This window comes from Vigna radiata, chromosome 2 (genome assembly GCF_000741045.1).
Source record: "Vigna radiata var. radiata cultivar VC1973A chromosome 2, Vradiata_ver6, whole genome shotgun sequence".
NCBI classification, from domain to species: domain Eukaryota; kingdom Viridiplantae; phylum Streptophyta; class Magnoliopsida; order Fabales; family Fabaceae; genus Vigna; species Vigna radiata.
The window spans coordinates 9,169,331-9,197,287 of record NC_028352.1 but is presented as its reverse complement, the minus strand read 5'-3'; the positions used below and the strand labels follow the sequence as shown (position 1 = coordinate 9,197,287).

Below are 27,957 nucleotides of genomic sequence, written 5' to 3'. Positions count from 1 at the left end.
CAATATCCTCACTTCATCAAAATTTCTTATTTCTCTGACCCTACATTTAGAAATCGGTTCGTGGTGAGTGTATCTTCGAATCTTATGTACCATTATCCTCCTCAATCCCTGGCTTCCATAAATTGGTATAAATTCCCTCAGTTTCTTCGTTTTTGGTAAAAGATTAGATTAATCCTAACTCAGAAAAGGTAAACTTGCGAGCACATTTAACAAGGTATACAGATTACACCATTCCGAACAGAATAATTTTATTTAGCAAGCAATGTCAATTTACTTAAGCAAGCAGTAAAGTTATTTTTTATAATTAACCGAATGGATCCTTTATTGAGCTAAAACAAAGTGAATAAGCCTTGCCTATAATAACCAGGGTAACCATTTGCTAAAAAGGCATGAATTAGTAAACAATTTTTACACCACAAAAATGCGCCAAATGAAAACGGGCGAAAAAAAATATATCAAAATTTTGGCGTTGTTAACTTCGCACAGCCAAAAATAAAAATCTTACTGTTTTTAACCACTAAAGCAACCAACTTCAGGAAATGAGGAAAAAAAATCCGCTACAGAGCTTTCATTAGAAACTTGGATCCTAGGATACTATTTAAATCTTGAGAACTACGTAGACAAAATCCTGGTAGCCACTTACTATGCAGTTTTCACTTTTCGAGATGGAGGCCGCCGAAATAGACTGATTAGATCATCAAGACCCTGTCAGACAGCATCAGTTAGAATGAGTGCATACAAACTGGATACCAAAAATTTTGCAAAAGATTTTAGATAATAAACAAATAGATTACCCTAGTGGTGATGACCAAGAAACTGAAGAGCACAATTAAATACGATCCCAATACTAGAAGCAACAGCAAGTCAAATGTGACACTGGCAACCTGTAAAACCACAACAATTTCTTTCAATGCAACATGAAATTCCAAAGCCAAAATAAGTTTGGATTTAACTTATTTTGGAGTATTAAATTTCTTGTACAGCTTCTTCAAAGAAATTTTGAATAAACTTTCCAAAGAAAAGGAATCAAACATGCATATTTTGGAAAAATGATACAGATTTTGTTTATTGTGAAAATTCACTCCTTTTATACTGGAAAAAGATGTCCTTTAAAAAAAATAAGGGCAAACAGGTCGGTCAAATAACCAAAAAAATTATGCGCCCTCGAGAAATTGGTAACTGAATTATAAAACGTGGTCAGGACTCGGGAAGGACGGAAGATCGTCTAGTCACCAAGACTTCATCAATGATTCATTAGGTAGATTAAAATGGCTAAACTTTATATACAGACACGGTTCAAAGAAAATAACATCAAATACCTGATATATGTTCAGCTTTGCCCGGGTTGAATCATAGAAAGTGAACACTCCCTCTAGCACATCTCTATGCAGATTTACCTCGTCAGTATGATCTTCTAATTCCTATATACGCATATAAAAACACTTGGTAAGTACAGAAGTGAAACTCCAGGTATTGAGAATTGAGGAATGAGCAGCCTTCAACCTAACTCGAATGCAGTTTCATTACAACTTTCTAGTACAAAACAAGAAAGTATGTTTAAAGCCGTTTTTCTCCACAAATATTACACAATATTAGCATATGTAAACTCCCTTATCAACCCAAATTAAAATTGCATACATTTGAATATTGCCAGAAACTAAAATACAGACAATCTGTGTTGTTCAGACTGTCTTCACGTTGGACACTGCAAAGATGCTTGTAATAAGTGCAGTTGTTTTCTTCCAATTTTATCTTATATCAATAGAAATTGAAACACCGTAATAATTATATAAATCAAAAAGCACTTCTATTTTTACAATGTAGCTCATACTTTTAGAACATCAATTATTTCTTGTGATTATTTTTCATTTTTCATTATAATTTTGTTCTATTGTAGTCGTGTTGTCTTCAAGACTTATATATTTTCCACATCCGTATCATATCATATTGGTGTCTCGCATCAACTGATATACAAATTTTCCCCATCTGTGCTTCAGCTACAGAGATTCTCTCAGCAAAAGCCGTGACAAATTGATGCGTTACAATGGCATGTTCACAAAGTAAACAAAAGCAAAAAAGCATGCAACAATACCTTTTTCAGTGCCATGACAAAAGGATCATCTTTGGAGAGAAAAGGAGCTACTCGAGGTGTTTGGGACAAAACATCTAACCATGATCGAACATAAGAAGGATTAACAGCCAAGTTGGTGTTGTCTGCAAATATCTGGATGTTCTTTCCTTGGTGTCCATAAATATGCCTCTGGAAAAATATAGATCAGAAGACTGTTTAAAAGAACAAAGTTGGCTTCTCATTAAAAAGAAATACTTGGAATCCGATACATTTATAAAGCAATTTCTGTTTCTGGCCAATTCTTTAAGTGGAAAAGAACTAATCATAAAATGAACATCTATTAAGTAATCTTGCTCTAGTCTCGCTAATTAAGCCAGTCTGCAATAGTCAACCAATGCAGTGTTTGACCCTTTTTTTAAGGTTTTTTTCTTGAAAGAAAATGTAGACAAACATATTTCTGAAGATCTACATAGAAATGAAAAATATCTAAAAAGAAATTTGGCAAAATAACTACTCTCTCCACTCTCTCAATGTTGCCTCACGAGTCTAAGAAGAAATGAAAACTAGAACGTCTACTTTTCGTTTAGAGCTCTTATTTTGAACTATAATTTCACAGTACGTTTTAAACGCAAAAATTAAATAGAACAGAAAATAGCCAAAGAATAGGCTCGAACAAAAATGATTATCTTCAGTAAGGCACACTCAATGTTTTTTATGATACTGCACATGAGCAATTCAAATTTCAAAAATATTTTTTATGATACTGCACAGCTTCTCTCATATCTACAACTTTGGCATTGCCAGAATTCCTATATAATTAAACCAATGTCAATCCAGATAACAATGTTAAAATTTAGAAGATAAGCAAGAACACACGAATCCAGGATTGAAGGAGAAAGGAAGCAAATTTTATGCAAGAATGATCATTTTGTAAGTTTGAATGAATCACTAGAGAGTGTAAACTTTGCAAATATAAGGAATCAACTAAGCAAAACCTCATCAGCAACTTTTAATGCAATGCCAATATATATATATATATATATATATATATATATATATATATATATATATATCATAAACAGCACGTCGTTAATAGAACAGTTTCATCGACATGCACAGTACTAAACAGGCATTAATTAGCTCAATTCAAGGGTCTTTTTTGGAATAGACAAAGTTGAAGGGCCGCTGGTTCATCCAAGGGTAAATAACCAAAGTAAAATTATGACATGGTAGCATTTTTCTTAACCACATAATGGAGCAAAGTAATGCCACCATTTAGGAATTCAAATGGCCACAATAGAAACCCAGAAGATGTAAATGACCAAGTCCATATAAAAAAATATCTACCAAACAAATTCACATAGGTAAGGGGTAATGATAAGGTTTGAAAAGTATATGAGAGAAGCAAGTATAGAAGGAGAAGGACACCGAACGGTGAGAGAAGGGGACCGAACGGTGGAAGATGAGGAGAGCGACCAAACCGAACGGTAGAAGGCAAGGAGCGACCAAGCTGAATAGTGGAAGGTGGAGAATGATCAGGCCGAGCAGTGGGCAACGGGGACCAAGCAGGGCAATTGGTGGAAGACGAGGAGCAAACAGGCCGAACCGTAAACGGATAACGAGCAGGCCGAACGGTGGTAGGCTGTGAGGAGTCAAGCCGAACGGTTGAAGGATTACAATCCTAATTATCGCAGCAATTAGGATGGGCGAGAACTAATTACAGTAAAATGAGCCACATTTGAGGAGAATATTCAATATAAGTTAATTAGAGTAAATAAATATATATCATAGGGAAATATTCAATATAAGATATTTATAATTAAGGATATATGCTAGGATAATATATGGGAGGATATTTATATTAAATGCAGATATATTCTAGGGAAATATTTAGTAAGAGATGGGCGGTAAATAATTAGTATAAATAAAGCTAGAGTTAAGGGTATGCTTTTGATTGTAGAGTTTTATGACAAACATTATTGTCTTGTGAGGGAGGTTATGCTCCCAAATAATTGGGAGATTATGTTCCCAATTATTGTTTACTTTTGTTTATCCAAATATTACCATCAACAAAAGAGATTCATTCGTTCAATTCCATTCTTTCATTATTCTTTTGCTTGTTTTGAGTGTGTGAGAGGTTGTTCTCGTTACATCTCCTACTCGGATACGTAACAAAATCATACAAAAGATTAGTTTTGAAATTAATATAAATGCACACTCACCGCATCAAATATAGTGAATAATACTAGAACTAGTGCCAGGACAAACAAACAAACAAAACACTCCCTCATGATTCTTATTATGCCAAATGATTGGAAGGAGAATTAATTATAAGGACATTGAGAGGCTACATTCCTAATCTATTGTTTTTGCAGTGAGGGAATGAACAATGACTTCTAGTTTTTTGAGGTAAACAAATCTTACCGCAAGACTTTCAGCAATTAATTTCACACTCCTGACAATAGTTGCTTCATTAACAAAATGCCTGCAGAAGCTCAGTCAGCAAAAAGGTAAAAAAATAATAAAATTCTGGCATTTAGGTCCAGATATGAACCTGCTGTCAACCAAACCACCAGCCTTTTCTAGCAATTCAGGTGCTGTAGAAAGTTCGGATAGAGTGGCAGCAGTAACTCTCAGCCTTGAAAACTGTTCATGCTCCCAAGCTACCTACAGCAGATGACCATCTTTAATAACTAATATTAGAAGTAGCATTTAGACAAAATGGAGGAAGCAAGTGCTTGCTATCAGGAAATCTTTCACTAAGACATGAAGCACGAGCTGATATGAAAAGGAGTATAAAGTGTAATCTATTAGGAAGCTTAGTGTAATCTATTAGGAAGCTTAAGTAATAAAATATAAGGGCTTACATCAGACTAAAATGAAATTAGAGGAGCAAATACATCACAGTTTCCAGACCTTTTTTTATAAACATGTAAACCACATATAAGGTGATTGTACATGGTACTACTGTAATAAAATAATGTGATGATGGCAATTGTGTGAAAACACAACCAAATTGATATTGAGCAAAAGCTAAGTATAAATTACTAAAGATCTTGGAAAGTGAAACAGAACACCAAGAATTTATCACTTACTCGAGGATTGGAAATGTTTATTTTCTTATGCTTCAAATTCACTTTAAAACCTAATTCTTCGGCAACACTTGAAAAATCCTACACAAAATTTTCCATTAGAAATCATAAAGATAAAACTGCAAGTAATCCATTATAGTAAAGCCTGCACCACTTAGACCATCCACTTACTTCCACAATTTTCTTAATGAAAGCATTTTCTGGAGGCTTAGACACATGAATCCACAATTCATTTTCCCATGAACCAATACTATCTAAGCAAATAGCATAGTCAATGCTCTCACGCAGACGTTGATCAAAGCTCCGAAGCCACTGAAAACGCAGAATTATGTAAAAAAAATCCAGAACAAAAGGGAAGGTTGATTACGTGTTAAAAAGAATTGTCTGCAAAAGAATGAACTTCCAAATATGATATATATTACTTTACGAGTTCCATTGTAGTTGTAAGGCCCACCAGATGTTAGCCCAAACAGCAGATTGTATTGCCCTCTTGTCTTTGGATTAGAATATAAGAGAGAAAACAGCCTAGCTACTTCAAGAAGAGCCACAATGCCACTTCCATTACTATCACTTCCCACCGATAATGCCTGCAATTTCAGATATTTTAACATGATAATCATATTATTTTGAACAGTTTGGTTTTTAAGGTAAACTTCATAAACAACATACAGGAGCAGCCCCAAAGGTGTCATATGATGCCACTATTGCTATGGTGGGTAATTGATGAGCATCATCATCTGTCTTCAGTCCTGCCAACCATCCCTGCAACCATATAAAAGATACATTCACACGAGTTCTATTTAAAGAATACCAATTTTAAAAGAATAGTACAAGCATATTATCCAATTAAGAATTAATCAGTTCTGTTGATACATGCAGCTAAACTGTTACTCAACACAGAAGAACTCCAAGCTGTTTATACCTGCAGATTACCCAGTATATTTGCACTAATTATGTGTGAGAATTCCTAAGGAAAACACTAAAACACAAAAATTGGCAGATTATTTCCTATTTTGATTCACTCCTACAAGACACCTGAAAGAGACAAGATCTGTGTAACAAGTGACATGATCGCCTGTTAAACATTCCAATTGAAACAATTCCTAGTAACTTAGTCCAAAACTTGCTAAGTGAGGTTTTAAAAAATAATCTTTCACGGTATGCTTCTCTGGTTATTAGTTCATGCTCGAACCCAGGGTTCTTCCGAATTATCTAGATCTTTCCTCAAGGCTTCCTAGAATGATTATCGCAGCAATCAGGGGTTTTTGTTAACCTAGACTTACACTGAACCAGTTGTTGTAGAATTTAAACAAAAAAAATTAGAAAAAAAGAAAGAAATAAATTTATGGTATGCATTCAAGAAACACAAGTTTGATTTGCCTTTTCAATCACATTGCATTTATCTAAAAATAAGGGTGAACAAACACCTGAATATTTGTAATGGGAGGAGAAACAACTTTCCTTGGTTCTGCGGCTGAAACAACAAATTTGTATCTGCAACATCCCAAAAAAATGGAAAGAAATCATTCAAAATGTTACTTCCAAGAGAAAAATAAACTTGGTAATACAATAACTCAACAAACATGCAAATTAAGTAACTACTGTAAGGAAGTCCAGGAAAGAGAATTTAATAATATAAGAAAAGCAGCAATTAGGAAATGAATAAGACAATTCAAATTCAAACAAATAGAACAGAAGGCATTCAACAACACAAAAATGTAATGCCCAGAAGTTGGAAATATAAAAGGTAATCCCATATACGGTCCAATCAGTCAAGCCATAAAGTTCCACATCACTTGCTTTGACCATCTAGAGAATTTTGTAATATTTAGTTAAAGCAATGAAAGCTTCATTTAAGATTTGTATTCACCCGCCAGTTGTTGCAGTAGCAGGTTGACCAGTGACATCATTCTTCTTGATATCAGCTAACACAGCATCAATATTGTCATCCTCAAATGCAAAATAAACAGGATACTGCAACAAGATGCAACACCATAAAAGTTACATCTCCCACAAAATAACAAGTAAAATGATAGAGGTTTACATGATTATGTAATAAATGGAGGTGGGTGGGACAAAAAATAATTGAAGGACACGGTGTGCATCCCATTAAATTTTAAAAACATTCTGCATAACCCTGATAAGGGAGGCCATCGGAATGGTAAAAAAGGAAGGAGCAAGTGTACATTGAGAAAATATCTGAAGGTGTGTCATTGTAATTAACTTTTAATAATAATAATAATAATCAGCATGGTGTTACAAGTCTTCTTAGATAATTGAGAAACCACCTTCAGTAGTTCGTTAATTATGCTGTGAAATGATTATGAGACATGCTACACAAATGGTTCCATGATATAAACTGAAAAATTATGCTCGAGCAGAAACTAGGCAGAAAATAAGTGTTAAGAAAATTTTCCAGTTTTGAAAATATCTCAGCACTGATGAACCAGTCAAGGACCAAATATGCATGCAAAGACAACTAGAGAAGCATAGTCATAGCAAAATAAATTGTAAGTTAGTTTATGATCATTTACCACAAGTTCACAACCTAAAGATAAATAAATAAGAATTTAATTAAAACACAGAAAGTGTAAGGTCTTTTACACTGTCATTCAATCATAATTTGTTATGTTAAAATTGTTGAATTTTGTAATAATTTCTTTAAAATTTATCTTTTTTGCAATTTCTAATTTTGACAGTGTAAAAATATTTGTACTCGGTGTATAAAGATTAAACACCATAAACAAATCATCTGCTATGGACCACCACTGCATGCATGCAATAACATTTGAAACCCAAACAAGTTTAACATGCACATTATGAGGCTATCCAAAGTCTTTAATCGTCATCACATCGGTGGAACTCTTACAACGGCAATTACCCTTTTCATCAAACAAACACTAAACCCTAGACTGAATGATAGAAAGCAATAAATTTGTTTAAAAGTGATTGGAGGAGAACACAGCTTAGTTGGTCAATCACTGCATGAACCACTATAAAGATATAATAAAACCTTAGAACATAGTAGTAGCTGAATAAAATCACCACAACTACTTCAAAAGGAATTCATAATTCATAATTCAAGAACAAATTAATTGATCGTCACTTCCTCCTCTCAAGTTGGCAAATATTTTATTTTATAGGATATTCCAAAAGAAAAAAAAAATGAAAACAGTCAACAAAAAGGAAATATACTTACAGGTAAGTTTGCGTGTATGAGTATTTGTTCAAGTTCCGCCAATACATTCCTCAGCGGTTCTGTACTCACATCTCGATTGTTACTCCCCTTATCATCCTTGTTTTCAAAACTGAACAGCCGGGGAAGCAAAAATATTAAACCCCCAAGAGGCTTGCTTTCAGCAATATATTCTGCCATATTGCAGTCACAATATTTTGATCTTGTTAAATAACAAGTAAGACAAAATAACATCCTTCAAATAAAGATATCAATACGAATGACAGGAACAAGAAATCTTCAGCATTCACTAGAAAAAATAAAACACAGTTCAAATTATTAATAAAATGAATAACATCAGGACAAACACAGCAATAACTACTCAATTTTATAAAAACGTTAAACATATAACTTTTCCTGCTTAACTAGTGAACGAGAGCTTCTCCATGCCTAAACCAACGACATATAAGCTACTACGGATGCATCTCGAAGAGCTTATTTACAGCTCGTTAGGGCTCATCTCAAGACAGAGTTACTCGTGTAAATGTTATAATACAGCTCACTAAAATAGTTTATGATATGTTTGTGAGCTGATTTTCAGCTCCTTTCTACAACTTTTTAGGATAGTTTATGAAAATAGCATACATAAATGATTGCACATTAAAAACACTCGTTTAGTAAGTTCTTAATTAATTTGTTTACCCAAATGCACCCTAGGACAATTTTACAGATATGCATGTAAAGTACTTCCTTTCAGACTATCATGCGTAACATCTTAACCAATCTAGAGTGACACTGAAGTAACACTTCTGCCACTTCTCAAACGCCGTTACTAACTTCCGCAACTATTACGTCACGCGCAACAAACAAGTCTCAGCAGAATTAACCAAAATAAATAGTAATCAAAACCAAAACGTAAAATTTGAAAAAGAGGAAAGAAAAAAAAAGCAGAAAGAAGAAGAACCTTTAACAAAAGACATGTTAAGTTCGCGAAGTGGTATGAGGAGGACGGTGCGAGAGAGATCAGTGTGTGGAGAGAAGTGGAGCGAGGCGGCGTGATGGTTGAGGCTGGCGAGTCGAGATCCGAAAGGAACGCCGGACATGTCGTACTGGATGAGGCGGTAGACGTCAACAACGGTGGCGCCGTCGCAGAGGTCGACGCAGGCGACGAGGATGAAAACGAGCGCGATGACGGAGTCAAACAGCATTTCACGCTCGCGATGTTTCCGAGGCGCCATAACCATGGAGCAAGGTAAGATCAGATCTGCGAATTAGGGTTTCCAAATTCGCGATCGACAAGTGGATAAAAGAAGACGATACCGATCTACGCTTAAATATATCTGTTTGTATCGATCAATATAATATTATTAATTATTTATTTTTCATCTGAGCATAAGGTAGCTACAATACAAAATGATGCCAGAGAAAGCGACGCTGATTCAAGAGATTGAAGATGAGAAACCAGGTCACTTACACTGAAATCATTAGAAGACTGTAGTAGTAGTAGTACTCATTAGTGGGTTTTCTTTTTCTTTTTTCTTTTTTTTCATTTTAACATTTTAATTCTTCTTTTTCTTTCAGTAAACAACAACACTCATATTTTTCACTTGATTTTTAGATTCTGTTCCTAATTTTTTCTTTAATTTTTAAAAAGTTTAAAATATGATTTGTATTTCTAATTTTCAGTTTAGTTTTTCAATCACTCTCTAAAGTAACCATGTTGATTTAGGATATAAAAAATAATTTAATTAAATAAAATAAAAACATATAGCTATATTCAGATTTAAAAATTACATAAACATTAAGTTTGTTAAAATATGGAGCTTAAAATTATAAAAGTAGAATTAAAGTATGCAAAAATTAAAATAAAAGTAAGATTGCAATTAAATCTTTTTTAAGTTTTGATTTATAGTAGTAGGTAATAATGTGGTTTCTTTTGACATGTAAATGTAAAAATGGCGATGACCTATATTTTAATTTAAGTTAAGTTGCGTATTTGTGTTTAACACATGTCCGTGTATGACATTTTAAAATATTTAATCAATATTTATAAATAAAACATTTAATCTATAAAATAATAATATTTGTATGATAAAAATAATTTATAATATTTTATGTTGATAATTTTGATATATATGATTTTAATTTAGATTCACGTATATTATATGTACTAGATTTTAAAAGTTATTGTATATTTTTTAATATATGTATATATCTTATTATTTTTAAAATAAATGTAGTATATATATATATATATGGTATCTGATATAAATATTGTGTCCATTCGATAACGAGGAGGAATTAGTTGTTGATAAAACTTGTTAACTTTTTCAATAGTTTTATATTTTATTTTAATATATGTTTTAAAAAGATCACTTGATTATGTAAGTACTTTTAAATTTTGAGTTAATTAATTATGTTTATAATAAATAAATAAAAATATTATTATGTTTATATATTGTTATTTTTTTATAACGAATAGTTAAAATTTGATTTATAAGTTATTTTTATATATGAAATTAGTTTTTTATTATTAATAAAAATATTTAATTTATAAGTTATAATGATTTAAATTATAATAGTATTATATATTTTGTGTTCTTGAATAACAATAAAATAAATAATTTTATTTTTTAAAATTTTAATTTAAGGAATATGATCACGAACCAAAACAAGTTGGAAAACAGAAAATAACAGTTGAATTAATAAAATTTGTCAAATCTAGCTCACTTTATCATCTTAATTTTTAGATTAAAAGGTGACTTTTTAATTAATTTTTTTTAAGTTATATATTTATTAATATTGTAATTAAAATGCTTTTCAATATTGTTTTAAGTTTTATATATATATGACTAGAAAAATATATATATCATCAACTTGGTTATTTATAAAAAGGACTTTGAAGAGCATAGTTCATTACTAATAACTTAAGACTTATTAAATTGAGAAATTGTATATATAGTTATCTTCTTAAAATATATATCTAACAATTTAGAAAAGTTTCAACATTGAAAACAAGAACTTTATCACTCATGAAATCTTTTTCATCCTAGTTTTATTCTTAAGAAAACTTATAATAATAGAACGGAAAATCAATTTCTAAATAATAAAAAACTATTAAAAGTGATAAAAACGTAAATATTCTGTCGATATTTAAGAAAATGTTTTATTATGGGTTTAAGGGATTATTGGGTATGGTAACATCATCATTTAAAATCAATTAACAGCTTACACGTGTAGAATGGACAGAAACATTAAAGTGAAAACTAGATTGAGGTGAAGCATTTATGCATCTCACGTGCTTGTATCAAACTTTCAGTTCGCCTGCAAAAGAGATGCTGCTGGAGTTTGAAGAACAATATTTAGAATAAATGGTGAAAGAGTGACACGTGTGTGAGCTTAACGTTACTCTTGAATACATCATTTTCAAATGTGCTTATGAACCTTGCATAGTTTAATCTTTTTGCATCCCCATACCTATGTTTTATATCTTCTGACTCTAGAATTTAAAAACATGAAATATAATATATTTGAAAATGTATTTTAAATTATACAATCTAAAACACCTTTTTTTAATACCTTTTAAATAAATTTCCAAATCATAAAATCTAGAATATATTCCACATATAAATAGTTTGAACTTTGTTCATTCTTATTGAGATACAAAAAGAAGGTACAGAGATACTTTTTTATCTGATATCTTTGTTCAAAATTAAGTAGTAAGCTCCTGTGTTCTTTATTGAGGTTTTCTTTTATTTTTTTAATTATTTTTTTAAGTTGATTTGGTATGATTCAAATAATACTTTTCATCATACATGATACAAAAACTTTGCTAACGTTGGCATAAAAAGTTTAAATAACGAAATAGTTACTTTGAGAAGGGTTTTATTTCGCTGATAGCATTTGCAAGGGTTAACTTCCTAGGTCAAAGAGAATTTAAAAATAAAAAATAAAAAATTGAATAACTATAAACGTGTCTTGTATAATTGAGTAACATATTTTAGATCTTTTGAGCGGAATTAAGGGTGAAATTATGTTAAACCATCATTTGACAAGTCATTATCAGCACAAGATTGTTCGTGGGCGGTTTACTTTTTTAAGATATAAAAAATTTAAAATTATAAACTTCTAGATAATAAATCAATCAATTGAAACTAAAACTAAAAAAGTATATTGCCATCTATGATATAAAATACAATATGATATGTAAAATTAAAAATAAAATATGGTGCTTCTTTTATGGTTATAAATATAAGTGCCATGAATTAAAAATAAAACACACGGATATATAATTTAATTTCAAAATAGACATTAACATGTGTGATTTACGTGAAAAATAAACTTGGCAAAACAACAAACATTTGGATTAGACAAAATAATGAGTAAATTTGTATTTTTATATCCTAACTTAACTCATACATTGACTCCAAATAAGAAATATAATTTTGGAAAGTAAACAATACAAAAGGGGACAATGATACTTGTATAAGAGTTATAGTATTTATACGTGAGAATGGTTGAGTTACATATTTGCATTGGTTACCAACTCTAATGAGTTTAGTTGTTATCAATAATTGAAACTTAATGTGAAAAGTAGTAAATGTAAGATGTTTATTACTATATCCAACATCAATGATTAAGGATGATCCTTCCACACTTTTAGACTATTTAGTGTGACAAGACAATATCATAGGATGAATGAAAATGCATGTAATATTTTAGCTTGTAACTTTCAACAGTCAACAAATGTTAGCTTCAAGAACAAGATATTGATACACTCTTTACTATTTACTGTAATGAAATAGCATCATCGTTCTAAAATTCAAGATGAACGTAGTGAAGGGTTGTAACCTGGTGATCAGCAGTGCTCAGTTAAGGGTCAGCTAAGCATTTCCAATGTTCCAAGATATAGTGAGTACTGAGTCCTGTACTCTGCTGAGTGCTGAGCATAGGAAAATAAATACTTCAATCGCTTGATCCATCTTCATTTTCTGGAAACACAAACCGCAAGCCTTCATTGTCTCTATAAACTTGCACCAGAACAGCAGCCTTGTAGACAAACATTCCGAACATGGCTGGCACAAGCTAGGGTGAACAAGAGACAAGTATAAATAAATGACCAATGAAATTGATGAAATTTGAATAGTATGACTATGATTGGATAAACTTCTCTATAAATATAAATAAAGGGGAAAGAAAAGATAAAATGAATTGAGCTTCTCTTATAAGCTTATATCAGTTTATGTACTTTAGCTTTTAGAAAAATTAAATGAGATAACTTTTACAAAAGTTAAGTGTATAACTCTTATATGAGAAGTTCAATTCATTTTACTTTCTTCTTTTCTTCTTCTATAAGTGTTTATGGTGAAATTTATTCAAATAGAAAATGCTTAGTGGCTGAAGAAACATTCTTTAATATACATGCTGCCAAGGATTACCTGGAAATCAAAAAAGTCATTGGCAAAATATTGATGAAACAGGACCCAAAGTCCATATATTGTTGCTGGAATAACAAGCCTGGGAGATGAAAGTGATATACTGCTACCCTTGATTGACCTCTCCAAGAAATCTTCAAGGTCCTCACTTCTTATACCAATTCTGGTTAAGAAATATTTTTTGACCAAAACAAGCGAATAGAAAATGTCAACTACAGAGAATGTTAACTGGCACAATTACATCAAACTCAAAGCACAAGTTTTCATGTGTACTTCTTTGATTTCTTTTTCTTGAATATTTGAGGAACATTTTCATTGGATATGTTGTCTGCATGTTGATACAAGAGTTGAAGGTACAAGCAACTGCATTGAAACGATATATCAGTTAAGTATACTAATAAGGAATGATAAGGATAAGGACAGTTACATCTTTTTTTCCCCTCACCCACAAGGAGAAACAGTGATTAATAAATATCAACCGAGGCTCTTAGGTTATCTCCAATGTAAGAGTCATAGCATGAACTCTTATTTTACTTTATGTGGATCCTACCATGCCACAACATTTTAAAGATATTTTGCAAGTTTTGCTCCAATGAAAGATTTTTATTATACTCACATTTATAATTTCTTGCTTACACTTTAATGCAAGTACAACCTTCAAAAGATGAAAAATATATTTTTTATTATAGTGATCCAGGGTCTTAAATTTAAGACTCTCTATCAACATACTACAACGAAGGCTTCTTATAAGACTCGAATATTAAACTTAAGACCTTGACTACAACCCCTGCATTGGAGATGCTCTAATGGTCTTAGTAGAGTATCTTAGAGCATTAACAATTACTTCAATACGACATAACCAATATGATTAAAGGCAATAACAAACCTGAAAAGTACTCCGATCCCGTAACTTATAGCAGCCTAAAAGTACAAGAGAGGCACACATCAGTGAAGGAAATAAAAAGAAACTTAAACCTTGGGGTAGTATTTGAAGTTAAACCATTATGGTAAGACACTGACATCCATCTAAATTAAGAATGGTCGTGAAGAAAGAGAACAAAATTGAGTGGTAAGAAGCACAAAAATGATCTGGTTCATAATTACAATAGAAAATTGATGAGACTTTTTTGAGACAACATGCAAATTAAAGTTTACCTGTACTGAAAAAATTACCAAGCAATATCCACTACATGCCAATCCAATACCCACAGATAGAAGTAGTAATTCCCTCTTGAGCTACGATTAAGAATAAAATTGAAATAATAAGAAGCTTAAACAATATCAGAACTTGTAATTGATCAAAACCTACAGCCTTGAGGTAAGAAAACACTGATGTCACTAACTTGAGCTAACAAAGAACAATAACAAGGTCAAGAGAGGTATCGTACAGATTCATACTTGAGCATGTTCAGTTTCTTGCGCCTTGCGCTACTGTCCTGCAACATCTGTTGGTATATGAAGTGAAGCATCCAACATTATTGGATGACAACCAAGTTATTATATATTTACCCGAGAGAAGGTGAATGTGAAAAATTTTGAGAGAAGTCACAGCATATCATTTCATATTTCATATACAAATTTCCCACTTCCTGTCAATGGGATGTAAATGAAAAACTAGTCTAAAGCATACCTTAGCAGTCACCTTCTTGTTTATTGGAGGAGAATTGTCGCCTGTTAACCACTCTTGGGTTCTTGTAAGTTTCAAAAAACCGCCATCATTGTCAGTTCCCGTGATCTACAAATATTAGAAAAAACACATAAAATTGAATTACGTGACCAATGAATCAACATACAAAACTTGCAATGGATCAGAACAAGGCAAGAAACAACCAAAATTGGCACAATTGATCATATGTATTAAATTGGATCGGATGATTTGAAATTGGAAACAAAGAGTCTACTGCACCTGCTCTGTTTCTTGAGAAGTATTATTTGTCAGCGTGTCAATGTCATAATCACCAGAGTTTCTGAAATTTCTTCTCCATAATAAATCAGAAGTTCTTGATATAAAATCACCATTTAATTCTCTCTCCTTAAAAAATATTTGCAGGACATCCTCATCAGCACTACTCACTGAAAATATAAGTTTCAACCAATTAGATTTCAACATAAACAAGGTCTACAAGTGACAGGAAAAAAAGATAAATTGCCAACGATTAATTATTACTTATGTTGGGGCCAAAAGGATAGAAATAAACATGTACTTTAATAGATATAGAAGCACAAGGATGAGATATCTCCCAATGAATAGTTAAGCTACAACTGATCAGCAAGTTTTTTCTCACATGTTCCCTTAGACATGAGCCCTTTTAGGCCTTCAAGAGTAGGCAATGCTTATACTTAGCTATCGTGTCTCCAAATTTAATTTTTATTTACGCCCTTTGATGTAAGGGCTCTATTTTTGGCTTGAGGCTAGGACATTGTGTCAATACTTATGCTCAGCTACCATGTACTGAAATCCAACGAACAGATAGGATTGAAGTCTTGCGTACTGCATCAAAGGGACTCTAATACCATATCAATGACCAGTTCTCCAAAAAGCTTAGGCTATTAGTTTTTAAACAACATGAATGGTTATTATATCTAACATTACATCAATGGAAAGAAGGCCCTGGAGTTATAAAGAAAATTGTGACAAGAATGTCCAACCATACTAGCTTTTCAGTTAAGAGCTGGGGAGAAAATTTGCAAGTCTAACATAAATCTACACTATAACACATATTTTAACAGAATAATAGTCAAAATGAATAACAATAATAAGCATAAGAAAGGAAATCATTAAATTCCCTATAGATAACTGAAACAATTGTTTGACAACAGTCGTTTACTTGTTTTGATGCACCCTCGATTTGAATGTATCAAAAAACTATTCGTTCAAGAAAACTAGACTTCAAATTCCTCTCCTTTCTAACGGTCCAACCTCATTATCTTGCTATCCAAACTCCAAAAAGATACATTTACTTACACGAGATAACGTTTTCAGTCAATCTTAAACCTAGCTATCATGTAATGTAACAAAAAAAAAAATGTTTTTTTTAAATGATCCAAGCACCGTATTATATTTTCAAAAGTTTTCTCAGACAAAATATTCAGTTGAAACAAGGATGAGGAGCCAGCAAGTCAGAATTATTATTTTTAAAAACCAAGTGTTCCGAATGGCAAAGATTAGAGCGTCTTCAACGAATCTTTCCAATCCAGAATCTAAGTTATCAAACTATAGTACAAAGTATCTCCAAATCAAACTGAAGATGGTGTTTCTCCAGCAGAGGGAAACACTCTTCGGAGTTCAGACAAATTATATGTGTATATAAGTACTCATAACTATGAGAATTATGCATGTGCACAGTTTCCATTCTGAGTTTGAAACAGCAAGTTCGATTTGCCTATAACCCTTTCCCCAAACCCCTTATCCTCTCAAAAATGCTAACTTTCGCAGCAAAGCATAAAAAGAAGTAATTAAACATGTCCAATCGGGAACCAAGAAAATGAGTGGCTAACCTGAAGGAGGACCAGCTCTTACTCTTAGCACTGAAACCAGTGGAGTGGTTGTGGAAATAGCATTTGGGAAACGAGATAATGCAGAGATCTTTGGGAACTGAAGGCTGGAACAAGTGGGCGGTAATGTAAACCTTGAAAGGGTCTCCATGACATAGATGGAACGGAACGTCTACAATCCGAGCTACCTTACCCGCAACAGCATCACCTTCGAAAAAAATAGATATTAACAAAAGTGTACCAAATTTTAATCATTATTGCAATTTTGGACTCAGAATTTATGCACATAGGCTTTAGTCCTTATTTCCAACAAAGGAACTGATAAATATAAATTAACTGATTATATGAGATAAAAGTTTGATAATTTTCAATTATGACAATTGGTTTGGAAAGAAATATTACATTTTTTTTTTCTTTAAATGGTATGCAATACGTTATTATAAGAGTATTATTCTTTAGAATTGTTAGTACTCCATAGGTTGAATCATGGTAATTTGTAATTTAAATAATTAGCTTATGATGCATATTATTATTTTTATGTTTTTAACTGTTAATTTATACATTTTTCGTGTTGTATTTAACCTATTTTAGAAAAATAAGATTGATTAACATAATATATATATATATATATATATATATATATATATATATATTTCGTACATTTTGCATTGTCTGGTGTTGTGCTTGTGTGAGCTCAAATATTTCAGACGACTTGATCGTTTCATGGTATTGTCCAGACTTCAAATTTCTATATTTTTTTCTTTTTCTTTTTACTTTAAATTTTTTATTAAAACCGTTTTTTAAAAATAATTACTATTTTCCCATATGTTTCAATTCCCGCTTTGAGTGGCTATGCAAATTGTATTTTTTTATATTTAAAGTTAAAATTCTAATCTTAAGTTGTGACATATTTTTTCAAGAAATCATATTTTAAAAAAAATGGACACATAATATATTCTGATTTTGTCGAAATTCCAGTTTAACTTCTCTTCAGTATTTATCGTGCCGTATTCAGAAAATAGTACGTGATAACGGACGAAGGAATAATAAAGAAGAAGATGATGAGACCAAGGCATAATAAAGAAAAATCTTGCAACGTATTGGTCTGACTTTCTTTCAGTTTTCATTAACTTACCAAAACCATTCAAAATTTGGATTTTTCTTAAAGAAGGGCATCAAATTGGCTAGTAATAACTTACCATTGCCATTAGGGTCTGCATTACCTGTTTCAGATAATATTAGGAAATCTCCAGGTTCAGAACAAATGGTATTATCCGAAATGGCTGCTAATGAATAATAATAGGACTTCCATCGTGTGAGTTATTTTTGTTTGGTATTCAAGATATTTTATGGGGCTGTCAACAACCTTCAGCGCTATCTTTTCAGCCTGCAACGTGAGGATAAGCCAACAACAGCTGAAAAATGATGAAGTAACTGTGACTGCACAGACGATGCCATTTCCTTCAGCACGAAATGGAGACTTTAATGTTGTCATCTAAAGTGCTGTTCATGTTGTTTAGTGGAGCACAAGGATTTCACCCCAAAAGTCTTGAAAATAAAGTTTCAAATGTGATCCTAAAAGCAAATAAAAAAAACTAGTTACATTAACATAAATTCATATTGACTAGCATATCATAGTACGGTCTAAACCAGTTTCCAGAGCTACCATAAATTCATAGTACCATCTATGTTGTGATGTTATAAACTAGTTTTGAAGGTTACCAAGCAACCCCATTAACAAAATCCAACCATCGAAATACAGGTAAATGTCCCAAGGAAGCCTCCCATCCTCCATTGGAAAAGATATCCAGTCTATACCTCAACAAAAATATCTGATATCCCTTTCCCTTTATTCTGTTTGTTATTTATACTCTCTCTCTCCTAACAAACTAACCTCCTTTCCCGTCTCTAATTTCCTCCCCTTTTATTCCTCCTCAAGTATACTTTTAATTGTCTAAGAGAAAGTATAAAATACAGAACACGTAAAACAAATATGGATTACTTAATCGATTGATGATAAAAGGGTACCTTAATTCTTGCATCCAAACGCTTAAACATAGGAGCATTCTTCAGCATGTCCGGTATGACCATAAACCTGAGAAATTATATATCACATCAAAGCACTAACAGAAAATGCAATCTACAATTATCGGATTGCGAATTGCCAAACAAATTTTTGAATTGTTATAATAATGTGTATCAAATTGTTAGATTCAAATATTATAAAAAATAGTTTTCACACATATCACATAGAAAGTCTGTGCAATGGACCATCCTATAAAATGAGTTGAGTCTAGTCAAACCAGAAGAATAGTAAACTAAACTAAAACACACTAATCACAAGTCCAAATAGACTTAGACTGGACCTGTTCTTAACAATTATAATAATAATTTAAAAAAATTAAAAATAATATTATTTTATTAAAGCATATACTTGCGTTAAAATGTATATATAAAACCCTTCATTTAAAAATTAAAATTAATTTTATTTAAGTTAGTTAACTTTTACAAAGCAAGTATTTTATTTAGTATTTTAAAATTTAGAACTATTATTTTTATTTTCTATTTTTGTAAATCGGGTCAAAATATCAATTTACCCAATTCTAATATAACAGATCATAGTGTCTAATTTAATAATTTGTGAAGCATTTTAAAAGAATGAAGATAAAATAATGAAGTAATCAAATAGAATGACTGAATACATCAGTGACAAATTAAGAAATGAAGACATAAAACCAAACACGCACTCAAAGACATCTGAGATTCATATTATTATACCAATAAATATGCAACCAAATCGTATATAGCAGTAGAATTCAAAATTATGACACTAATATTCTAATGACTATATTCTAAAACATTATTTGGAATATAAAATGAAGTTGCTTAGTAATATACGATCCGTACCTGACTTTGCTGTCTCAAATAAATACATGCTCAAGTTGCGATGATTTTCCATCCTGCAGAGGATTTACCAAATATCAGCAACAAATTAGTTATAAAGTACGTTTTAGCATGTATATTTGAATTGGAGATGTCAGCAGTGAAGTTTGTTTTTAGTTTGTTAATTTCCTGCTTTCATGTTCACACAAAAAAGTAGAGGAGGAAGAGAAAAGAGGAGAAAGATGCAACGAAACAAGATGAAATTCATTCCACCGATTACCGCCCCTTTTTCTTTCCCTATACATGAGGTCGCAAATCGAAATGCAGAGAAAAATGGAGTTTATCCTTATCAGATCCCTTGAAAACAGATATAAGTTAGAAAAGGTGAAGAATTGGCGGCGTGAAGAAGATGAGAAACGGAACCTTGGCGGTGTAGGTGATGCTCTCGAGTTGACAGTTCCGGTTGTCCTCGCACTCGGTCATGCTTCCACGGTAGAGTTCGCCACTTTTGAGCTCAATCGTCACTCCGCGTGACCCGATGCCTCATGGAGCAACTTCACCGGTATTCCCAAACTCCTACTCATCCTCCACCAAAACCCTAATCTCCTTCTTCACTTTTTCTTTTCTCAAACCAAAACCAGTTAGACCATAACATTTCAATTCTATTACTCCCTTCACTTTTATTTTTTTCAATTTAATGTACCTATATTATTTTAAATACAAAATAAAGTGTTTCTGTATAAATTTGTTTAGGGCTGAGAAATATACCTTTCAGTTGTAGCCTTCCTATCTTATGATCCTGCTCCGTTCAGAAGGAATGTACATGCAAAAACACTCCAACTAAACGTTGTTTAATGAGCTTTTTTTTCACAATTGAGTATTTCAGGATTTAACAAAAACCTACCTTTGTAGTTTATTATAGACCTAAAAATTATCACAGTGAACTCTCATTGAAGTCTAGAGAACGTCCTAAGTGAACTTCTAACGACAATCGAGCGATGAGGAACGTTACTTGTGAAATTTCACTATTTCTCGTAAGATATGTTTTATGGGAACTCCTGGCATCAATCGAACAGTGAGGAAAATTCCCAGTGAATTTTCACTTACTCACATAACGCGTAAGGAATGCTTTAAATTAAACTCCTAACATTAGTCGAGCATGGAACAAGCGTCGCATATAAACTCTCAACTTTTTAAAGCCGATCGGTGCAAAAGAGATCATGCCATACTTAGGACAATTGATGGTTGCTCCAGACGCTTATCTAGGCTATAGATGGTATACCAAACTCCTGTCATTTTATATCCAAATAACTTTGGCATAGGTAACATAAGCTGAAATTGTCAGACTATGTAATCGTCACAAGTTAGTATAATACCAACAAGCAACACAAAAAATTATGTCCATCACCAATTAGGCATTTTAAGTTTCCCAATATTAGAAGTATGATCAAGTTAATACATTTCACAAGCAATGTCTACCATACCACAGAGTTTAAACCACACTTCTCAAAAGCAACAAAAATAAACATTATTGTCAATAGGTACAGGTTACTCCATTATATTAATTTCGCCTTCGAGTGCGCCCTTTACTTTGTTGGCTGACGGATTCATTATCTCTAGATTGACGATTACATCCACTCCTTCATTGCCTTATTCAGCAGCGACATCCTAGTTTGTTCCATTGTAAGTTCTGCTTTAGCATCCTCATCTAAGATGTCCTTCAGAGGAATCAACTCTCCTTTATACATGTGCTTCATGATATCAAAGCCAGTTCCTTCCTTCAATCGACATGGCAGTGCTTTTTCAAAACCTTCGGTATGCTGGTTGTAGATGGCCCTTTGCATTTCGACAACTTTTGCGTCTTGGGTTTGCACTTTGTTAACCAGAGCATCCCTCTCCTATCTGACGTCGCGCTCAGCTTTGCTAAGGTTTCGACAGAAGGCAAGCAACTCATTCATTTGCTCCTTTAGTATTATAATATTAATTGTTAACCAAGGTAGTTATGAAGTGGCCGAACAGTATTAACAGATAAAGACGGGGGAAAGTGAGTTAGATGCTGAACGGTATTAATAGTTGAAGGCAAGGTCAAAGTTAAACGTCGAATAGTATTAACAGCTAGAATGTTGATGCCCAGGTCTTTCTGGATTTTTTTTCACCTTTAAGAAGGGCTTTTTACTAGTTATATTTCTCTTGAGAGTATTTTTAAGGACGAGAATAGATTGGTACTGAAGAGAATGTTCGGCATTGCTACTGTATCTGTAACAGTAAGTATTCATATACTCAGACCCGAAACCATCTACACATAGTTAAACCGATTAAAGAAAATATAAATTGAAGTAAACCAATTTCATGCTCACGTGTTTAAAGCAGAGAAATAAACCACACTCACCCCACGACGATAGATCATTAAATCATCGTAGAAGTCATAGTATGTCAAAGATTACATAGTCCATCACTTCATTTGCATAACCTCCTTAAAACATCAACATTCCACAACATCAGCATTACAAAATAATCTAACTACCTAATCTATTTAAGAAACTACTAAATCTTGAAATATAACATACTTAAATCAATCTACTTAAGAAACTTTGTAAAATTTTGTTCATATAATAACTAGTTGTCACGGCTATGATAGATCATAGCAGAAATATAAAAGTATAGTACGAACCTGCTATAGGTACTTCAAGAATAGTTTCAAAATTTACTATTCCTATCATAACAAAAATGGTGACACCACCCATTAGTGGGATTCTAACTACATGTTTAGGAATAAAACCACAAAGCCAAATGACGAATCCACCTCCAAGAAGATACAACCTTATTGACATTATCGTTACTATCACGAATCTTGTTATTCCACCTCCCATCTTTCGGAACTTGTAAATGAGGTATTCATTTATCGGTATCATGAAAGCTCCGAAAAAAGAATTAACCCAAGTTGGCTTGGTTAGAGGTTTAATATCAGCACCCGTCATAAACAAAAAAAGGAAGAGTTAATATGCTGCAAGTAAATTCCTACAAGACTCCTGTCGTAAATAAACATGAAGAGGAAGTTGTGAGTCTGCTACACCTTGTAGCAGATGCATAACTCTCTCTTCATGTTTATATAAGACAGGAGTCTTAAAGGAATTTTCTTGTAGCATATACATTCTTCCTTTTTATGTTTATGACTGGTGATGATATCAAACCTCTAACCAAGCCAACTTGGGTTAATTCTTTTATGGGAGCTTTAATGATACCCATAAGTGAATACTTCCTTTACAAATTCAGAAAGATGGGAGGTGGAATAACAAGATTCATGATAATAACGATAATTTCAATAGAGATGTATCTTCTGGCGGGTGGATTCGTCATTTGGCTTTGTGGTTTGATTCCCAAACATGTCGTTAGAATCCCAGTAATGGGTGGTGTTACCGTTTTTGTTATGATAGGTATCGCAAATTTTGAAACTACTCTTGAAGTACCTGTACCAAGTTGGTACTATACTTTCATATGTCGTGACCGCCAGTTATTATATGAACAAAACTTTTACAAAGTTTCTTAAGTATATTAGATTTAAGTATGTTATATTTCAATATTTAGTAGTTTCTTAAATAGATTAGGTAGTTAGATTATTTTATAATGCTAATGTTGTGGAATATTGATGTTTTAAGGAGGTTATGCAAATAGAGTAATGGACTATGTAATCTCTGACATATTATGACTTCTAGGATGATTTAATATATCTATCTTCTTGGAATTGAGTGTTGTTTATTTCTCTGCATTAAACACGTGACCATGAAATTGGTTTACTTCAATTTATATTTTCTTTTATTGGTTTATTATTATTAATGTTAGTTTGTTAAACACGTGCATTATGTTATTTTGAAATACCATAAAATTTAACTGGTTTCGGGTATGAGTATATGAATACTTACGATTATAGATACAGTTGCAATGCCGAAGATTTTCTTTAGTACCAATGTATTGTCGTCCTTAAAAATACTCTCATAAAGAGAAATATAACTGCTAAAAAGGCCTTCTTAAAGGTGAAAAAAATCCAGAAAGACCTAGCCATCAACATTCTAAGTGTTAATATTGTTTGGCCTCTAACTCATTTCCACTTTGCTTTTAACTGGTAATACTGTTTGGCATCTAACTCACTTCCCCCCGCCTTTAACTTTTAATAAAGAAAAGAAATAAACCACACTCAAATTCCATGATCACTTCCCCCTGCCTTTCTTCTCCTTGCATACACTTTCCAACCCCTATAAGGCGTGGTTACAAAACGAGCATGCAGCAGCAACAAAATGGTATAAAGGACTGTGTTTCATATTCTGGGTGTGGCAGAACCTGTAGTAACACCATATACAAGACTATGCTATTGAAATATAAATTGATTTTGTTATTGGGCCTATAAGATAAAAGCTCAAGTAGAGAAGGCCCAAATAGAATTCTAGAAAATCCTATCTAAAAGATTCTAGAATGATGTACAAAAAAAATATCTAGGGATGTTTATCCATAAGATGTTTCTAGGAAAGTTTAGAATTGTAGGAATGTTTTAGAAAGTTTTAGAGAATGAATTATAGCCCTTAGATGAATGACGTGGTGGCAAGATCCTAACTATTGGTTAAGGAGGTGCCACTAGTATAAATAAGAAATTGTTGTATCATTTCTAAACAAGCCAAAAAGATTAGAAGCCTTCAATATTACAAATCTTTCATCCTCTCAATATCTTCCAACCTCTCCCAATCTTAAAAACTTCCTTCTAGCCATTAAAGTTTCCTCCCAACAAAGTGGTATCAGAGCCATAAGATCCTCATAATGGCAAATACCGGAGTTCTCTTTCAAGTCCCGATGCTCACCAAGAGCAACTATGACAATTGAAGCTTAAGGATGGTAGCTCTCCTTGGTGCACATGATGTGTGGGAGGTGGTCGAGAAGGGCCACACCGAGCCAGAGAATGTAGAGAGTCTTTCTCAAGCTCAAGAGGATAGCTTGAGAGACTCAAGGAAGAGAGACAAGAAAGCTCTTTGTCTAATCTATCAAGGATTAGATGAAGATACTTTTGAGAAGATTTCTGGAGTCAAGTCAGCCAAGGAAGCATGGGAGAAGCTCAAGATCTCTTACAAGGGAGCAGATCAAGTCAAAAAGGTACGTCTTCAAACTTTGAGAGGAGAGTTTGAAGCTTTGCATATGAAGGAAGGTGAACTAGTCTCCGATTACTTTTCAAGAGTTTTAACGGTTACTAATAACCTAAAAAGAAATGGTGAGAAGCTAGATGATGTAAGAATTATGGAGAAAATTCTTAGATCATTAGATCCAAAGTTCGAACATATTGTCACCATTACCGAAGAAACAAAAGACTTGGAGGCCATGTCAATAGAGCAACTTCTTGGTTCGTTGCAAGCTTATGAAGAAAAGAAAAAGAAGAAGGAAGAGATCGTGGAGCAAGTCTTCAAGGCACACATTGATTCAAGAAAAGAAGAAAATGCACACAACCAATCAAGGCGGAGTTATAATCAAGAACAAGGATGAGGGCGTGCATATGGACGTGGACAAGGACGAAAGCCTAACAACAACAACCAAAGAGGAGAAAGCTCTAACAGAGGTCGTGGGAGAGGAAATCCAAATTCAAGGTATGACAAGTCATGAATCAAGTGTTACAATTGTGATAAGTTTGGACATTATGCTTCTGAATGTAGAGCCCCTAATAAAAATAAAGTCGAAGAGAAAGCCAATTATGCTGAAGAAAGGTGTCAAGAAGATGACACCTTGCTATTGGCTTTCAAGGGCCAAGATAAAGGCGAGGATAATCAGTGGTACCTTAACAGTGGAGCAAGTAACCATATGTGTGGGAAAATAAGCATGTTCGTAGAGCTTGACGAATCAGTAAAGGGAAACGTGGCTTTTGGAGATGAATCAAAGGTGGCGGTGAAAGGAAAAGGTAATGTCCTCATCCGATTAAAGAATGGAGAACATCAATTTATTTCCAACGTATATTATGTGCCAAGCATGAAGAGCAACATCTTGAGCTTAGGACAACTCTTAGAGAAATGTTATGATATTCAACTTAAGAATAATAACCTTTCTATAAGAGATAATACAAGTAGATTCATTGCAAAGGTGCCAATGACAAGAAATAGAATGTTTGTGCTCAACATTTAAAGTGATGGTCCACAATGTCTCAAGATGTGCTACAAAGACCAATCATGGCTTTGGCATCTTCGATTTGGCCATCTTAATTTTAAAGGATTAGAGTTGCTCTCCAAAAAGGCAATGGTGAGAGGGTTGCCTTCTATTACTCACTCAACCAAGTTTGTGAAGGATGTCTACTTAGAAAACAATTTTGATTTCCAAAGGAGTCAGACTCAAGAGCTCAAAAGCCATTAGAACTCATTCACACAATGTGTGCGGACCAACCAAGCCAAGATTACTTGGTAAGAGTAATTATTTCCTTCTCTTCATTGATGATTTTTCAAGAAAAACATGGGTATATTTCTTAAAAGAAAAATCAGAAGTATTCAAGAATTTCAAGAAGTTTAAAGCCCATGTTGAGAAGGAAAGTGGCCTTCTGATCAAAGCTTTGAGATCCGATCGTGGAGGAGAGTTCACATCAAAAGAGTTTCATGAGTATTGCGAAGACAATGGGATGAGACGACAGTTGACAGTACCAAGATCCCCTCAACAAAATGGAGTGGCTGAAAGGAAGAATAGAACTATCCTGGAGATGGCAAGGAGCGTGCTTAAAAGCAAGAGACTTCCAAAGGAGTTTTGGGCTGAAGCTGTTGCATGTGCAGTCTATCTAACCAACCGCTCTTCAACAAGAAGCGTTAGTGGAAAAACACCACAAGAAGCATGGAGCGGAAGAAAGCCAAGTATTTCTCACCTTAGAGTCTTTGGAAGTATAGCTCATATGCATGTGCCAAATGAGAAACGAAGTAAACTTGATGACAAAAGTGAAAAATACATCTTCATTGGTTACGACGCCAACTCCAAAGGGTACAAACTCTACAATCCTGATACAAGGAAAACAATCATGAGCCGGAATGTAGTGTTTGATGAAGAAGGAGAATGGGATTGGTCGACAAATTGTGAGGACCATACCTTCTTCCCGTGCGTTGAAGAAGATGATGTGGAACAACAACAACAACAACCACAAGAGGCACCTGCTACTCCACCCACTTCACCAAATACAACTCTTCAAGATGATGAAAGCTCAAGTGAAAGAATTCCACGTTTTCGAAATCTCCAAGAAATTTATGAGGTAACTGAAAATCTAGACAATGTTACCTTATTTTGTCTATTTGCAGACTGTGATCCCATGAACTTCCAAGAAGCAATAGAAAAGAAGAGTTGGAGAAATGCAATGGATGAAGAGATCGAGCCAATAAAGAAGAATGATACTTGGGAGCTAGTCTCGCTTCCAAAAAGGCACAAAGCAATAGGTGTTAAGTGGGTCTACAAAGCAAAGAAGGACTCTAAAGGAGAAGTTCAGAGATACAAAGCAAGATTCGTGGCGAAAGGCTACAGTCAAAGGGCTGGCATCAACTATGACGAGGTATTTGCTCCTGTTGCTCGACTAGAAACTGTTAGACTTATCATATAATTAGCAGCTCAGAATAATTGGAAGATACACCAAATGGATGTCAAGTCTGCCTTCTTAAATGGAGTTCTTGAAGAAGAAGTCTACATTGAGCAACCACAAGGATAAAAAGTTAAAGGAGAAGAAGATAAAGTCTTGAGATTAAAGAAGGCTCTTTATGGATTGAAACAAGCCCCGAGAGCTTGGAATGTTCGGATTGACAAGTACTTCAAAGAAGC

At 33.2% G+C, this 27,957-nt stretch overlaps 2 protein-coding genes and 1 pseudogene across 4 annotated transcripts; all 3 read right to left on the bottom strand.

Moving 5' to 3' along the window:
• Positions 1-304: 304 nt before the first annotated feature.
• On the bottom strand, positions 305-9,826 carry LOC106756282 (nicalin). Of its 3 annotated transcripts, XM_014638649.2 has the most exons (14): positions 9,303-9,819; positions 8,363-8,532; positions 7,034-7,137; positions 6,591-6,657; positions 5,833-5,925; positions 5,586-5,750; positions 5,335-5,475; positions 5,167-5,244; positions 4,626-4,738; positions 4,496-4,556; positions 2,093-2,260; positions 1,320-1,421; positions 795-884; positions 305-705 (listed from the first exon to the last, which is right to left on the bottom strand). In XM_014638649.2, the coding sequence occupies exons 1-14, from the start codon at positions 9,580-9,582 to the stop codon at positions 643-645; spliced, it is 1,695 nt and encodes a 564-aa protein (XP_014494135.1). In that variant the 5' UTR covers positions 9,583-9,819; the 3' UTR covers positions 305-642. The 3 variants fall into 3 exon arrangements, 1 of the variants encoding a protein (XP_014494135.1); XR_002667169.1 differs by lacking the exons at positions 305-705; positions 795-884 and adding an exon at positions 3,505-3,784 and having other exon boundaries at positions 9,303-9,826; XR_002667170.1 differs by lacking the exons at positions 305-705; positions 795-884 and adding an exon at positions 3,553-3,784 and having other exon boundaries at positions 9,303-9,825.
• A 3,202-nt stretch (positions 9,827-13,028) lies between these two features.
• Positions 13,029-17,539, bottom strand: LOC106755591. The gene is made up of 9 exons (XM_014637772.2): positions 17,272-17,539; positions 15,680-15,846; positions 15,404-15,508; positions 15,162-15,218; positions 14,929-15,009; positions 14,660-14,694; positions 14,047-14,136; positions 13,777-13,936; positions 13,029-13,423 (listed from the first exon to the last, which is right to left on the bottom strand). The coding sequence occupies exons 1-9, from the start codon at positions 17,417-17,419 to the stop codon at positions 13,304-13,306; spliced, it is 963 nt and encodes a 320-aa protein (XP_014493258.1). The 5' UTR covers positions 17,420-17,539; the 3' UTR covers positions 13,029-13,303.
• Positions 17,540-18,642: 1,103 nt separating this feature from the next.
• On the bottom strand, positions 18,643-20,910 carry LOC106779975 (annotated as a pseudogene).
• Positions 20,911-27,957: the final 7,047 nt, after the last annotated feature.